Raw genomic sequence first — 15,106 nt, 5'->3', positions numbered from 1 at the left:
AAGGGGGAGATTGGAGCTGGGGGGCTCCCTAGCCAGCCCACAGCCCCTCCCACTAGTCACAGTGAGTTAGACACTGCTGACACCCTATCTGCTTCCCAGGGAGAAGGACGGAATACAGAAGGCCTACCAGATCCTGGTGCGTCTGGGTCTGAATCCATTGCAGGAGGACTGTGTAGCCACACACCGAATCTGCCAGATTGTGTCTACGCGTTCTGCCAGCCTGTGCGCAGCCACCCTGGCTGCAGTGCTGTGGCGCATCAAGGAGAACAAGGGCGAGGAGCGGCTTCGCTCCACCATTGGTGTCGATGGCTCTGTCTACAAGAAACATCCCCAGTGAGTGAGCAGCTTGGGGCTGGGAACAACAGAGTCTGCTGGACACTATGAGCCGGCTCTGTATTGCTTTCCATGGAGCATAAGTATTCCCTGGTGGGCACTATTGGTGTGGGTGGGGTTGATTTCTGAAGGCAGCCGATGATTTGCCCTCTGTTCAGAACTCCTGGCTGCTGAGTACTTGGCTTGCCTTTGTCTCCTCCTCCACCCTGCTTTTTGTTGTTGTTTTGAGATAGGCCGTCATGTGGCTCCAGGTTGGCCATGGATGAACTTAAATTTCTGACTCTCTGTCTCTGCCTTCCAAGTTCTTGGGTCACAGGCCTGTGCCACCTTTATTTATGCAATGTTGGATTGAATGCTTTGAGCATTGCAGGCAAGTACATTACCAACCAGGCATCACCCCAGCTGCCTCCATCCTTTTTATGAGTTACTGTTGCACTCACTGTCCTTGCATTATTCTGGTGGTTTGTGTGGGTGCCTTGTCCTCAGCTAGTGGCCACTCCAACCCTGGACACCAGCCTCTCCACTGATTTTGGTGTTGAATTGTTCCTGCCCTATCCATGTCCCTTAAGTTGTATATTCCAAGATGTTCACATGCCATCTGGGACCCCTAATATGTCTCTTTTTAGTGCTCACTTACTTTCCGTCATTTTCTCAGTGTGAGTGCCAAGTCTGGGCACCTTTAACTGAGCTGGTTGCTGCCAAGTGCTCTGCCCTGAGATCCTTGCTTTCCAGCCCTGGGCAGTAAAAACACAGACAACCTGGGAGTATGGTTCAGAGGCCGGTTCTGCCTCAGAAGTTCTGGGGTGAGATTGGCTCTTACAGCGGACAGCCTCCAGTGAGTCTGGTCCATGTGGTGCAGGAGGCCTCCACCCAAGGAGTCATTCTCACTGACTCCACTTGTTTAGGTGCCTTTGAGATCATCAGCAGGAATTGGGGGGGAAAAAAAAGGCCAGAGTCTAAAAGATTTTTCTTTCTTTTTTTTTTCTTAATAGTAGATAAACTTTTTTTCGATGGAGTCACATGAGAATTTTTTTAATTTTTATTTACTTATTTTTATTACATATACAGTGTTCTGTCTGCATGTTTGCCTATACATAAGGAGAGGGCACCAGATCTCATGACAGATGGTTGTGAGCCACCATGTGGTTGCTGGGAACTGAACTCATGACCTCTGGAAGAGCAGTCAGTGCTCTTAACCTCTGAGCCATCTCTCCAGCCCCTAGAAGATTTTTGTAGGTTTTTGTTGTTGTTGGGTGTTTTCCCAGGACCTCCGGGAGCAGGTGGCAGCGGGAGCACTTGATTCTAGTAGATTGCCCTTGCAGAGGCTGTCTTCATTTGCTAAGCAGAGGAACAGGTCTCATGTGACTGCATACAGGGGGTGGCAGCTTTAGAAGAGCCAGCTAGGGCTCCACGATTGAATACCGGGCTTTTATACAGTAACCTTAGGATGGGAGAGAATGGAGAGGAGACGTGGGCGCCATTTGCTTCTGTGGGGGCCACTGGCTCTGGGCAGAGGTGGAAGCTGCTCTGAAGCGGTCTGTACACCATTGTAACCAGGGACACCTGTCTCCTTTTGTGTGTCGCTGCAGTTTTGCCAAGCGTCTTCACAAGGCAGTGAGGAGGCTGGTGCCCGACTGTGATGTTCGCTTCCTCCGGTCTGAGGATGGCAGCGGCAAAGGGGCAGCTATGGTGACAGCAGTAGCTTACCGGCTGGCTGACCAGCACCGGGCCCGCCAGAAGACCCTGGAGTCTCTGAAACTGAGCCACGAGCAGTTGCTGGAGGTCAAGAGGAGGATGAAGGTGGAAATGGAGCAAGGTCTGAGCAAGGAGACACACGCTGCAGCTCCTGTGAAGATGCTGCCTACCTATGTGTGTGCCACCCCGGATGGTACAGGTACATAGCACCGGTGCCCACCTCAGTTCACCTGGGGTTTGTCCTGCTGCAGACATTAGTCACGATCTTTAAGATTTACTTAAAATTTTGCGCCTGCGTGTATGCGTCAGCTGGTGGAGTCCACCGGAGGGTGTCCAGTCCCCTGGAGGTGGTGTTGCAGGCAGTTGTGAAACCTCTGACGTAAGTGCTAGGAGATGACCTGTGACCTGCAAGAACAACATCCGCTCTCTTAACGGTTAAATTATCTCTCCAGCCCCATTTATTTTGCTTTTTTGAAATGGGTCTCCTGTAGCTCAGGCTGGCCTCAAACCCTATGTATAATCCAGGATGACCTTGAATACCTGTGCTAAGATTATTGATGTATGCCAGCACTTGGACCAATTTTATTTATTAAAAATTTGCTGTTTCGCCAAGAACTGAAGCCAAGAGAAGTTAAGAACCTTGCTCAAGTTCATACAACCAGACATTGAAACCTAGGAATCTGGGGTTGAGAGCCAACTCTCAAACACTATGTTAGTTTGGGTCTACATGTATTTCCTGCCTGGCCTCATACAAAAAGTTTCTGATCCACGATGATCTTTCATGGTTGGCACAGGCTCCAGAGGAAGAAAGTAGGGTTTGGTCCCTGGTCATCCTCTAGTGGCTTTTTCTCATTCAGTCATATCTTTAATATCATCTATAAGTAGGAAAAGAAATGGTTTGGGTTGCCTCAGGGGCATATAGCCCAGGTCGACCTTAAATTAAGTGTAGCTGAGGCTGTCCATGAATGCCGGATCCTCCAGACTCTAAATCCTGGCATGCCACACTGCCTGACTTAGTTTTCTTTGAGGAGTCCCTCACTTGTTCCTTCTCTTTTCCCGAATCGTACCCTACGTAGCATTTGTCTTGGCCCAGATGTTACATTTAGACAATTTTAAGCATACAGTATTGGCATGCCGGATGTTATAAAGAGCCGACTCCTGGGGTCAGGTGGGCCCATCTGGTCCTGAGAGTCTTCCTTTCTTAACTGCTAGGTGGCGCTCACGCTCCATTTTCCCCTAACGAAGGGACTGTGTGTAAACTCATACCACAATTCATTACCGTCCTGGGTTCATTTTCTAGAGAAAGGAGACTTTCTGGCCTTGGATCTTGGAGGAACAAATTTCCGGGTCCTGCTGGTGCGCGTGCGTAACGGGAAGCGGAGGGGCGTGGAGATGCATAACAAGATCTACTCCATCCCGCAGGAGGTCATGCACGGCACTGGGGAAGAGGTGAGGCTTGGAGCAAGAAAGAAAAGGAGGGGACACGGGGGCTGGAGAGATGGCTCAGAGGTTAAGAGCACTGGCTGCTCTTCCAGAGGTCCCGAGTTCAATTTCCCAGCAACCACATGGTGGCTCACAACCATCGGTTATGGGATCAGGTGCCCTCTTCTGGTGTGCAGATATACATGGAAGCAGAATGTTGTATACATAATAAATAAATAAAATCTTTAAAAAAAAATAGAAAAGAAAAGGAGGGGACACACCAGGGAAGAGGGGAGGGTCATGACTGGGTGGGCTTCTGGGAGAGTGGCCTTCCCAACTTCAAAGATCTCCCTTCCCCTAATCACCCCTGGCTTGGGGAGGACTGGGGTTCAGGACCCTGGCAGAGTTGCTTCTTAGCAACTAAGCTTGATTTCTCCTGAGAGGAATGTTTGGGGGGTCAGCCCTCTCTGGCCAGGGTCCCTCCCTAAACGCCCTTTCTTCCTGCAGCTCTTCGACCACATTGTCCAGTGCATCGCAGACTTCCTTGAGTACATGGGCATGAAAGGCGTGTCTCTGCCTCTGGGTTTCACCTTCTCCTTCCCCTGCCAGCAGAACAGCCTGGACCAGGTAGCTGCCTTCTGGGAGGGCTTCTGTGGGCTTCAACTCTCAGCTGACTCCAGTTTCCAGGGGAAAAAGTTGATCTCAGAAGAGGGGAAGGGTATGAGTCAACTTGGGTTGGAGACGTTAGTGGGATGGGGGCCATGGCAGATGGATGTCCTCTTGGTTGCAACAGTGTGATAATAATCAGAAATACTAACTCATATTTTAGTGTGTTGGGGTGTCACGTGTATGTTCAAGTAGGGTATCCACCTTGTTTTGGGGATACAGTCTCATTAGCCTGGAGCTCACTCCTCAGCTTTTTACATGGGTGCTGAATATCAAACTCCGGGTCCTCGTGCACCTAAGTAGACACTATCTTTTCATGCCAGTCCATGTGTAATCTTTGTACTTTTATCAGAGGAGCCTGACACTGTTAACACTATTCCTATCGGGACTGTAAGATCTTAGATAGTTGCTGAATTTTTCTGTCTGTGTTCTGTGAGGCTCGTGTGTTAAGTCTAGGATTGTAAAAGTAAAGAGTAGCAAAGTGGGAACCAGCTGTGGCTGTTAACTCTGATGACATCATCTTTTTGATGAGGCTTCAGTAGACCTTAAGGAGACCTGGAGGCCCAGAGAGAGGTCCCTGGACACATTTATTCACCACCAGCTTTGGGCAAGTCTCCCTGGCTGTTGAAGCCCAGTGTTGTCTTATTATGACAGTCTGAAATGAGGTTGTGGACATTTTTTGCCAGAGGCACACAGCTCACCTGGAAATGAGAGATGGGTGGAAGAGACAAGCACGTCTTTGTCTGTATGTGGGTGTATAATCCAGGGCTCCACGGCACTGTTTTGTTCTGAATCTCTTGAGATCCGATCACAGTATGACACATCCAGGTTTATAGATTACCCAAGTGATGGGCACAGCCCATGAGTGAGGCTTGGAGGCACCGTGCATGTGGGTGGCCATGGTTCCAGCCTTTTGGGAAAGGGATTTGAGAGTGCTGATTTGTGCTGGCTGCTACAAAGAACAATAGGGAACAAAACTTTCTCGCATGTGCAAAGCCGATGGGCATCTGTGCCCAGCTGGCTCGTGACACAATGAAGAGCACACTAAAAGGGGGGCTCTTAGGGGCTTCGTGATGGCTCAGATGGTAAAATGCTTGCCTTGTAAGAATGAGGATCTGAGTTCAAATCTCCAGCACCCATATAAGCTGGGTGCAATAATGTGCCTGTAACCCTGGCCAGCCAGCCAATATAGCTGAATTAATGAGTCCCAGGTTTAATGACACATCCTTAAAAATAATAAGGTGGACAGTAAACGGGAAAGACGTCTGGTATCAGCCTCTGGTCTCTGCATACATGCTGCCTGTATAGCTTTATCCACACAGACATGAACAGGAACACTACTCATCCCCTCCCTCCCTCTATCTGTCTAAGAGTCTATAGAAGACTCTGAGGAGCTTGGTGGCTTCTCTCCTAGGTTGTTCCCCAGCTCTCTGTTCATTGAAATCTGGAAATTAAAACATAACACATAGTGATGGTGAGAATTAAATGATGCAAGCAAGTTACCTTAAGTGTGAACTCAGGACCATTTGTGGGTCATCTGTTGGCAAAATGGGGCTCCAGGAATGACCAGGACCCCATCTCTGTCCCTCCTTTGTGTACCTATGTGTCATTCATTCATTCATTTATTCATTTATTTCAGAGCATTCTCCTCAAGTGGACAAAAGGCTTCAAGGCTTCTGGCTGTGAGGGCGAGGATGTGGTCACCTTGCTGAAAGAAGCAATTCACCGGCGAGAGGTAGGAGACAGTGCAAGTTCTGGTCCATTGGGCCCATGGTGCCCAAGGTGGCTGATGTATTCAGAGGCAGGGCAATGTATTCATGTTGGAGGGAAATTAACTAAATTATTCAGCAGTGTTTGCTTCACTACTGGGCATGGGGACTCAGGGCTGACTGCCATAGTCTTACTTTATAAACAGAAGGCCATGATCCAGTGGCAGGTGCTGCTGTAAGGGCTTTGAGGAAAAATAAAGTTGAGTAGGGAGAGCAGAGAGAAGTGGGCAGATAAGTGACTGTGTGTGTTGGAATTTTTGGATATCTGCTTCTGCCATCAGGAGTTTGACCTGGATGTAGTTGCTGTGGTGAATGACACAGTTGGGACTATGATGACTTGTGGCTACGAAGACCCTCACTGTGAAGTTGGCCTCATCGTTGGTAAGGACACCAATTATTCTTCCCAAGTGGGGGTGCCTGGCCTGGGGTGGGAGGAAGACTGGCGCTGATTGAGGATTGGTGCCCTTGATTGACAGGTACTGGGAGCAACGCCTGCTACATGGAGGAGATGCGTAATGTGGAACTGGTGGACGGAGAGGAGGGCCGCATGTGTGTCAACATGGAATGGGGGGCCTTTGGGGACAACGGCTGCCTGGATGACTTCCGCACAGAGTTTGATGTTGCTGTGGATGAGCTCTCCCTCAACCCTGGCAAACAGAGGTAAGCCCTCAGCGGGGCTTTCATCCCCGAATGGGACCTCAATTGGCTGGGCTTTCCACCATGGCTCTTTTCCAGATGCCTGCTCTCTTGAGGACCCTAGTGGGTTTCTCCTTCAGAGAGGTTCTTCTCAAACCCCCATCAAGGTCTGGGAGAGTGTGTTAGAAGCTAGGACTGAGACTGAGGAAAACCGGCGGGAACTAGAAGCACATCTCCCCGCGCGGTGTCGGTGTGGCTCTGACAGTAGGGGAGCCTTTCTCCAGTTACTCAGCGTCTCCTGTCTCTATTGTCAGAATGGACGAGCATTCCCAATGTCACACAGCCTCCTGCAGTGTGGGGGGCTTAGAGCTGGGCTGAGACCTAAGATCTGCCACTTCCCCTCAGGAAGGTGCTCTCTACGGTGTCGCCAGGCTGAATTAGTCCAAGACCTTGATCCTTTAGAACACAGTTTGTGAACGATTGGTCTAAATTAGAGGTCCTAGACTGAAATACCCCCACAAGCCAGGCAGGTATCATTAACGAAGGAAGCAGGCTACAAAATAAGGTAGGGAAGTGATAATGTCTCCCATGATCCTTGGGCCCTTAGCTTTCTAAAAGGGCATTGTGCATAGTCCAAAGATTCTTGAGCCATGTCATAGCCATGGTTGGTCCAGAAGCGTGTTTACAGGGTACTGCTGTTGACACCAGTTACTTGAGGTCCAAGTAAGCTGCCCAGTGGAACTTAAGGAGGAAGACCCAGCCATCCTCCGATGCTCCTAGAAGTAGTGTTGGGTTTGTGGATTTGTTTCTTCCTAATGAGCTGTCAAACATCATGTGGTTAGTTTGGGCGAATGTTTGAGAAGATTCCTGGATGTCCGCACACATGACTCAGGGGCCATCCCTTTCCCTCAAGGGGAGTTTGCCAACCTCTGCCTTCTTTTCTGCCTGGACACATTTGCCCCTTCTAACCTCCGTGGACGCTGTCACATTGCAGATTCGAGAAGATGATCAGTGGCATGTACCTGGGCGAGATTGTGCGTAACATTCTCATTGATTTCACTAAGAGAGGGCTGCTCTTCCGTGGCCGCATCTCAGAGCGCCTCAAGACAAGGGGGATCTTTGAAACTAAGTTCCTGTCTCAGATCGAGAGGTAAGGATGGGGTCCTGGGAAGAGGGTGGGACCATGTTCTCATTTTCCCTCATGAGTAGACAAGTTCTTGTGGTGCCAGGATGTAGCTCACAGAGATTGGCTTAGAGTGAACTACCCACTCCTGACTAAAATTCCCTAAAAGAACCATGCTGCGCGCATGGGGGAAGGGTCATGAAAAGTGGTATTGGCATGTTTTAGACTGAATATCAGGGCTAGTCTGCTCTAGGATGTGAATTTCCTTTGTTTTTAGTGTACTTTGGTTTTGGTTTTCTTGAGACAGGTCTCACTATGTAGCCAACATTGCCCTTGAATTTGTGGCAATCCTCCTGCTTCAGCCTCCTGAAAGATGGGATTATAGGCATGACTCATGGCATCAGTTTTGTGGTAGCCATGCCCTACCTTGGGTGTCGAATAGAGATCATTTGTTCATGGCTCTGTTCCCCCCATCCCCTATGGAACCTTCCAGGATGGAACCAGGTGGGCCACTGGGTCTTCCTGGGCATACCTGATCATTGTCTCTCTCCCCTGCAGTGACTGCCTGGCCCTGCTGCAGGTCCGGGCCATCCTGCGTCACCTCGGACTGGAGAGCACGTGTGATGACAGCATCATTGTGAAGGAGGTGTGCACCGTGGTTGCCCGGCGTGCGGCCCAGCTCTGTGGCGCAGGCATGGCTGCTGTGGTGGACAAGATAAGAGAAAACCGAGGCCTGGACAGCCTCAAAGTGACAGTGGGTGTAGACGGGACTCTTTACAAGCTCCATCCTCAGTGAGTACCTGACCCTGGAGGCCTTCCCTGTCTTCCTTCTTCTCCTGGTATATTTCTATCCTTGGCTTCTCTCAGCCACTCCAAAGAGTGTTTAATGGCTTAGTTTGGAGATAAATGGTGATGGCCCTTTGGCTGGCTTGAAAGCCTAAGTGTAGTTGCAGTTTGATAATTTTCAAGGCTGGATAGCAACAGGTGTGCCCCCCTCCACACTTGGCTAGTTCCCAAGGAGGAGATCATAGTTCCCAGTGGTCCCATCACTGCTGTTTCTATGATGTGTTGCTTAATCTGTGTTGACTGTTATGAACAGTGCTGCTGGGAGTATTCTGGTGGGCTTACTCTATGATTCAAGCAAAAATTTCCCTGGGATCCAGGGATTGTCACACAGAAGCCACTTGGGGCTTATGTTGATAAAGGTTTTATAGGAGCACAGCCATGCCCGAGTTTATGTCCTGACAGAGGCTTTATTCATGGTCAGATGGTAGAGTAGTCAGGAGAGGACACATAGCCCACAATCCTGAAGCATGTATATGAATGTGTATGTGGAGGTATGTATACAGAGTAGAGGTGTCCTTGGAGCCCAGTTGATTCCCTGGAACTAGAGTTACAGGTGGTTGTGAGCAGCCTGACATGATGCTGTCAATTAAATTTGTCTCCCGAAAGAGCAATAGATACTATAACCACAGAGCCATCTCTCTAGCCCATAATTTACCTTGAAAATTATTTTAATTATTTGTATATATGAGGTAGAGGTGGGAAGTGTGGGAAAGTTGTGTACATGGGTAGAGTGCCTACAGAGGCCAGAAGATGTCATTGAATCCTCTGGAGCTGGAGTTACAAGCCATTGTAAACTGCCATGTGGGTGCTGGGAACTGAAACCTGGTCCTCTGCAAGACCTGGGGGCACTAAGTCTCTTATATTCCAGACCGGCCTCCATCTGTGTATGTAGCCGAGGATAACCTTGAGCTTTTGATTCTCTTGCCTCTGCTTCCTGTTTGCTGGGATTATAGACAAGGGGTCCCATGTGCAGTTGATGCTGGGAATGAAACCCAAGGATCTCACTTATGTTGCTAGGCAAACACTATCCACTGAGCTCCGTTCCAGGACCAGTTGATTTATTTTGAAGAAAGTTCACCAGCATCTTAGGACATTTATGCCAAAGTTGAGTCTTCCACTCTCTTGATTGGCCTCCATGTTGTAAGATTTGGATGTGGTCCTGGCCCCTTCAAGCCTCAATTTTCTGGCACCCAGTACATAGTAAAGTAAATGTTTGCTATTTTGTAGGTGTCGTGCTTCTCATCTTAATTCTTATTTCTGGCTACACTTGAGGACACAAACCAGTCACATCCCTTCTCTCTCTCATTCCAGCTTTGCCAAAGTCATGCATGAGACGGTGAAAGATCTGGCTCCGAAATGTGAGGTGTCCTTCCTGGAATCTGAGGATGGCAGCGGGAAGGGAGCAGCTCTTATCACTGCCGTGGCCTGCCGCATCCGGGAGGCTGGGCAGAGGTAGAGCCAGAGACCACACGGGACTTCTCTGCTTCCTGGCCACTTCCCTGCTTTAAGTTATGAGGATGGACCCCTTGGCATTTCCTGGCAGAGAGGACCCTGTGAGACTGCTTTTGTCTATGTATTCACTGTAGAGTTTGGCACCCAATCCTTGGCCTTCCTGAGAATCAGAAAGTATGGAATTGTTCACAGTTGTTCCTGTCACCTCCTGAGATCATCCCTCCCCATTCTATTTCCTGTACAATCCTAAGGGATGGAGATAGTCTTGAAGACATGGTTGCCTCATCTTGGAGATGAATGTGACATTTGCAGGTGGAGAACATCTTCTTGAAAGGATGTTTGCTTCTCTTATGAGAGGCAGACATTGGGAGGGAGGAGGAGGAGCAGAGGGACATCCTCCGGGTGGCCGTATGGCTGAACCCTCTTCAACTCAACCATAAGCATCGCCCTGCCGGTTCTCACATTTGCTGTCCTGGAATAGAGAATCCAAACCAAAGCCAAGAGTTAACACCTCCTTCGAGCGTTTGTGGCTTTACCTCACATGACTGAATGAGTCATCATCCATGAACAACAGACCTTGGTAGAGGGGTCACTTTTGGTAGCTTTTTAAAATTTTTTTTTTCCCCTGCAGAAGTGGAAACACTGTTTTGTTTGTTTGTTTGTTAATTTATGTTTGAAATTTATTTAGTTTGTGAAGTAGGTCCTCTCCTTCATCGTGTAATGGTTAATTGTAAGTAATGTATTTATATGGTTTTTTGTTCTGTACATAGCTAGCCAGGGCCTCAAGTCTCGGCCTCATTAATAGATTGGTGTAGTTCAGGATGTGAGGTGGAGGCACTGGCTGACTCCCAGAAACACCTCCTTCACCTGAGGGAAGAGGAGAGATGTGGTGGTTGAATGGCAGAGCAACAGCCTCCAGGCTTCTCCTGCCTCTACAGTCTGAGATGTATGCAGGGCAGGGATGGAGACTGAGGCTAACCCCTGGATGGAAAAAACCACAGCAGCTGGCTGGCCAATCTGTCTGCTTTCCTGAGTGATATCTCCTAGGATGTTAGCCAAAGGAAACCGAAGGACCTGTTCAAATACTGCTTAGAAAAAAACTCAATTGTAGGTCAGTCAGTGTTTTAAAAAATGGTTTGGCAAGCTAAAGGAAGCCACCAAAAATGTTTCTACAGCTATGTCCAATTGTCAAAGCAAACCAAATGAAGCAGTGAAACAACCAAACCAAACCTCAGGGATGTTGTACCTTTGCCCTCCTAGCAGATTCCGCCTCGGGTTTGTCTTGTGTTTTAAAGAGGCGCTGTCTGTCTGCTCCGGCAGATCCAGCTGTGTTGAGCCACTCACTCACTTTTTTATATGAGCTATTTATTTCAGACTGTTCGAGAAACAGGAGGTCATGAAAGCCCTGTCCTCTGCTCTCTGAGCATACGGTTCCCTCTGACTCCAAAAGTTCACTTCTATCCTCAAAATATTAGATTGACCGCCAACATTAAACATGGTTATGACATAATAAAGAGGGAACAGCCTTGTAACACTAATAAATAGGATGGATACAGGAGTCAAAACAGAAAGACCAAGAGAAACTTATCATTGTTAACACCTAAGTTCTATGCATTTTTCAATTGTGTAGAGCAAAGCCTGGATACAGTTGAACAAGGTGGCGTACAAAAATGAAAAATGCCCAGGTCCTCCTGGGATGCCCAGAGGGAAGGTTGGATCTTGACTTGTTCCAGGCTGGCGCTGCCTGTGTGGTGTAGCACCCTTGTTCCCCCAACCTGATTCAGGTCATTGGAAGCCAAAGTCACCTGTAGATGTGGGAACCACTAGAGGGTAGCCCTGGAGTGCAGATGGATTTTGACTAAATTTTTGAGTCTTGAATTTTAAACTTTAAAATCAGGCACTATCTATGAGAGAGGGCACTTTTTGGCAGAGATATGTGTGTAAGTAGCTTTTAAGGAAGTGTTGGCTCTTGATCCAGAGCATGAGGCAGTGTGCTGTGTTCCTAGAACTAGGCTGACTGCTCCCAGCACTAGGGTGACAGCCCTCTGCTAATGCTGCTTTGTGTGATATCCAATGAACCTTTGGCTCATCTCAAATCCCTGGGCACTCAGTCTAGTGAATGTGATGTCACCATGTACAGTAGAGAACTAGTCTTGAATTAACCATGTGATGTTAACTATTATTAATAAATTTTAACTTTTTTTTTTTCAAAATATCCAGTGTGTGATTGGATCCTTAAAATGGGCATTTTTAAGAGTGTGGTCATCTTTGGGCAGGTTAGCATTTCCTGGTCAGCCTGCTCGATCATTGATGAGATCAATACATTTAGAGTGTAGTGTTATCTTTCAGTATCCATGGAGATGGGTTTTGGAATGCTAAGGCCTGTAGGTGGTGAGATACTGTATTACCTTTCTATTCTATGATAAAACACCACAAACAAACAGCAGGAATGCCACACTGAGAGCAAAAGCTGAGCTTCAAGTGGAAGCAGAAAGTAAGGACTAGAAATGGTATCCGTCCTTAAAACTCTCCGAAGCCTGCCCCCAGTAACACTTTCTCCACCAAGGCTTTTAAACCCCTCCAATCAGCACCATTAAATGGGAACCAAGTATTGAAATGCCTAAGGTTGTGGGGCACGTCTCGATCAAAACATAACTCACTTATATGAAGCAGAGTAATTCATATTAGCCTATAACTTACATACATCCTCTGGCTCCAGGTGCCTCACACTGTCTGTAAATGCTGGGTGAGTGGTTCCTACACTGTGTTCAGAGACTATACACACAGTAAAAGTCTCTACATGTTTGGGGCAAGTTTACTTTTTTCTAAAATATTTCAAATACATATTTTTAGGTGCCCCAGCACTTGAACCCAGGGCCACCTAAGCAACCCTGTCACCTAACTACATCTCTCTCTCTCTCTCTCTCTCTCTCTCTCTCTCTCTCTCTCTTTTTTAAGATTTTTATTTATTTTGTATACAACATTCTGTTTCCGTGTCTATCTGCACACCAGAAGAGGGCACCAGATCTCATAACAGATGGTTGTGAGCCACCATGTGGTTGCTGGGAATTGAACTCAGGACCTCTGGAAAAGCAACCAGTGCTCTTAATCTCTGAGCCATCTCTCCAGCCCCCCTAAATACATCTCTTGTTCTCCCAACCCTTTTTGAAAGGGTCTCATGTAGCCCAGATTGGTCTTGAACTCCTGGTCCTGCTTTAGCCTCCCAAGTGCTGGGAGTACTGACATGTGCCACCATACCTGGCCCCAGCCTTCTTATCCTTGAGATTTGGTTCTCACTAAGTTGCTCAGCGCTAAAGTAGCCTTAGCTCTCTCTAACCCAAGCAGGCTTTGGATTTTGCAGTCTCCCGAGTAGGTATATGTATAGACAGGCTCTCAGTATGTACCTCAGGATGGCCTGCACCTTGCTATGTAGACCAGGCTGGTAATCAACCTGTCCGAGGCCTCCTGCTTGTCCTTCCAAGAACTTGGGGTACAGGTGTGAGCTACTTAAGAGCTAAGGAGCTGAGTGAGCAATGGGGAGACTGGATCCAGGTGGTATGCATTTGTAATCCCAGAGCTGGGGAGGCAGACATGGGTAGATCCCTGGAGTTCACTGGTCAGCAAGCCTAGCTTATTCATCAAGTTCCAGGCCACTGAGACCCTGTCTCAGAAAACAAGGTGGACAGCTAAGAACGTGTGTGTGTGTGTGTGTGTGTGTGTGTGTGTGTGTGATATTCTCCTAGCCTTTACATTCCTGAAAACATTGGCTTAAAAATGTAATAAGGTTGGCAAGGTAGCTCAGTGGATAAAAGAGCTTGATATGAACTGGAGAGATGGCACAATGGTTAAGAACACCTGCTGTTCTTCCAGAGGTCCTGAGTTCAAGTCCCAGCATCTTAGCAAACATTCATAATGGGACCTGATGCCCTCTCCTGATATGCAGGCATACATGCAGACAGAAAGCTTAAGATGCAAGAGAAGAGAATTGATTCTTTTTTTAATTTAACTTTATTTTATGTTCATTGGTGTAAAGGTGTCAGATCTCCCTGGAACTGGCATTACAGACAGTTGTGAGCTGCCATGGGGGTGCTGGGGAATTGAACCTAGGTCCTCTGAAAGAGGAGTCAGTGCTCTTAACCACTGAGCCATCATCTCTCCAGCCCTGAGAACTGATTCTTACAAGTTGTCTTCTGATCTATACACACACACACACACACACACACACACACACACACACACACACACACGAGGAAGGGGGTATTTGTATTCTATACAAAGGGATGGAGTCAGCTTGTGGACACATGGATCCTGTTTTCCCTCCCAGCCTTGTCTGCTGGAGTGCATCCCACTGGCTGAATAGATAGTAACAAGAAGCAAACTTAAAAATTGAGGATGACCTTGAACTGAGCCCCGCCCCGCCCGCCCCCGCCCCCCACCTGCATTTCTCCAGCGCTGGAATTCCATGCATGTGCCACCACCCCTCTCTGAGCCTATCTGGCTTTTCAGAGCAGATTCCCTCCAATTCCCCACTCTGGGCCCCTGAGTGTTGGCAACCGGCTTGGTCCTGTCTGCAATCAGCCATACTGCTCAGCACAGTGTGGGCACCTCTCTCCTAGGTCACTTTGGCCTCTGGCAGTGTGAAAGAAAAGATAACTTGTTGCTTCCCACATGGCTCGGGGGAGGCTCCAGAGAAGGCACAGACAGCTCCCCACAGACCCTGAGACTGGGCGAGCAGGGAGGGGGGTTTAGTGTAATTTAGGGTAGATTTCCATGCTGTGAGGCTCTCAATGTCTCAGATAGCACACGCTTGCCCTCCCCTCCCCTTCCCCCTCCCCCTCTCCAACCTGCTGCCTACGTGCCTATTCCTACATCCCCGGTCCCACCCCAGGAAAAATGACTTTCCTTCGAGCAGACTGCACTCAAGCTGCTCACAGCTTGGGAGTAGCTTCTTCCCCAGCCTCCACCAACTCCCACCCAGCCCCTTTCTTTCTCTTTGTTGTTTTGTTTTCTTTAGCTGGTCCCCAGGTGCTGAAATACAGGCACTCCCCCTGCTCGGAGAACTTTTTGTCTTTTCACAAAGCCTTCTTGCTTTTCTATTTTCTCATTCCCCTTTAAGCCTCTCCTTTCTTGTTCTTTCCTCCCAATTGGCAGTCTTAGCACCCTG

At 48.3% G+C, this 15,106-nt stretch overlaps 1 protein-coding gene across 1 annotated transcript in view; it reads left to right on the top strand.

The window, feature by feature from the left end:
• Positions 1-12,157, top strand: part of Hk2 (hexokinase 2) — a 50,242-nt gene extending 38,085 nt beyond the window's left edge. Inside the window, exons 9-18 of the mRNA XM_027429440.2 lie at positions 100-333; positions 1,923-2,227; positions 3,329-3,477; positions 3,958-4,077; positions 5,756-5,851; positions 6,167-6,266; positions 6,362-6,545; positions 7,516-7,671; positions 8,203-8,436; positions 9,802-12,157. Of these exons, the coding sequence (XP_027285241.1) occupies positions 100-333; positions 1,923-2,227; positions 3,329-3,477; positions 3,958-4,077; positions 5,756-5,851; positions 6,167-6,266; positions 6,362-6,545; positions 7,516-7,671; positions 8,203-8,436; positions 9,802-9,946 (1,723 nt within the window). The 3' untranslated portion in view covers positions 9,947-12,157. The remainder of the gene's footprint in view (positions 1-99; positions 334-1,922; positions 2,228-3,328; positions 3,478-3,957; positions 4,078-5,755; positions 5,852-6,166; positions 6,267-6,361; positions 6,546-7,515; positions 7,672-8,202; positions 8,437-9,801) is intronic.
• Positions 12,158-15,106: the final 2,949 nt, after the last annotated feature.

Source organism: Cricetulus griseus, chromosome 8 (genome assembly GCF_003668045.3).
Source record: "Cricetulus griseus strain 17A/GY chromosome 8, alternate assembly CriGri-PICRH-1.0, whole genome shotgun sequence".
Classification (NCBI taxonomy): Eukaryota; Metazoa; Chordata; class Mammalia; order Rodentia; family Cricetidae; genus Cricetulus; species Cricetulus griseus.
The sequence above is the reverse complement of the archived record's forward strand: the minus strand, read 5'-3'. Positions and strand labels throughout refer to the sequence as shown.